Consider the following 1049-nt stretch of genomic DNA (forward strand, 5'->3'; position numbering starts at 1 on the left):
TTCGGGTCTGGGGGGAGATAGATGAATGAATACAGATGAGTGAGGGGAGGGGGGAGGGAGAGGGGGGGAGAGAGAGAGAGAGAGAGAGAGAGGGGGCGAGAGAGAGAGAGAGAAACAGATAGACAGAGACAGAAAAGGAGAAAGAGAGAAAGAGGCAGACAGAGACCAACAGTACCTTGACATTCCCCCTACTAATGGGCCACACAAGTCTTGAAAATGACAAACAAACAAAACACACGTACAGTAAAAACACAAACAAACACAGGTGAAGTAGACGCACACACACACACACACACACACACAAACAAACAAACAAAGGTAACAATAAACACACACACAAACCCCACCACGATCCCGCAGACACTCAAAGAAAGGCCCGATACACCAGCCAGTCTGTGCCGTATTGATCGAGTGTTGGAAAAACTTGCTTACCTCCCTTGTCCTAACCACATTGTGCGCGGCCTGAAGGCGAGATGATCATGACCGGTTCCCATTGCGCGTTAGTGCTTGTTCTTGTTTCGTGTTTGTAAGATGTAAGAGCTTCTTTTAAAAGTTGAAGTAGTAGAGTTTTACGGCACTTGAAACACAATAAGGTCATATAAGTGCAGAAGAACAGGTGTATTACAAGAGAGTAACATACACAAAAAAGGGTTGGATGGACGGATGGATGGATGGATGGATGGATGGATACAACAACAACAACGACAACAACAACAACAACAAAAACAACAACAACAACGACAACGACAACAACAACAACGACAACAACAACAACAGCAACATACCATCTGGCGTGACATCAAAAACAGGGTAGGTCAGTCAGGACATTGTGAGTCAGGAGTTGTTTCCCTTGTAGTGACCACTCGCCAACCACCCACACAACAACGACAACAACAACAACAACAACAACAACCATATACCATCTTGTATGACGTCACAGCTGGGCAGGTCAGTGAGGACATTGTGAGTCAGCAGTTGTTTCCCTTGTAGTGACCACAGTCTTACGGTGCAGTCCTGTGTGTGTGGGGGTGGGGGAGGGGGATGGGGGG

General features: G+C 46.7%; 1 protein-coding gene across 1 annotated transcript in view; it reads right to left on the reverse strand.

Annotated features, from left to right (window-relative positions):
• Positions 1-1014, reverse strand: part of LOC101847685 (tRNA (guanine-N(7)-)-methyltransferase non-catalytic subunit wuho) — a gene marked incomplete at both ends in the record, with an annotated part of 2815 nt that extends 1801 nt beyond the window's left edge. Inside the window, 1 exon segment of the mRNA XM_013087653.1 lies at positions 921-1014. Within this exon segment, the coding sequence (XP_012943107.1) occupies positions 921-1014 (94 nt within the window).
• Positions 1015-1049: the final 35 nt, after the last annotated feature.

Source organism: Aplysia californica, unplaced genomic scaffold (assembly GCF_000002075.1).
Source record: "Aplysia californica isolate F4 #8 unplaced genomic scaffold, AplCal3.0 scaffold00617, whole genome shotgun sequence".
NCBI classification, from domain to species: Eukaryota; Metazoa; Mollusca; class Gastropoda; order Aplysiida; family Aplysiidae; genus Aplysia; species Aplysia californica.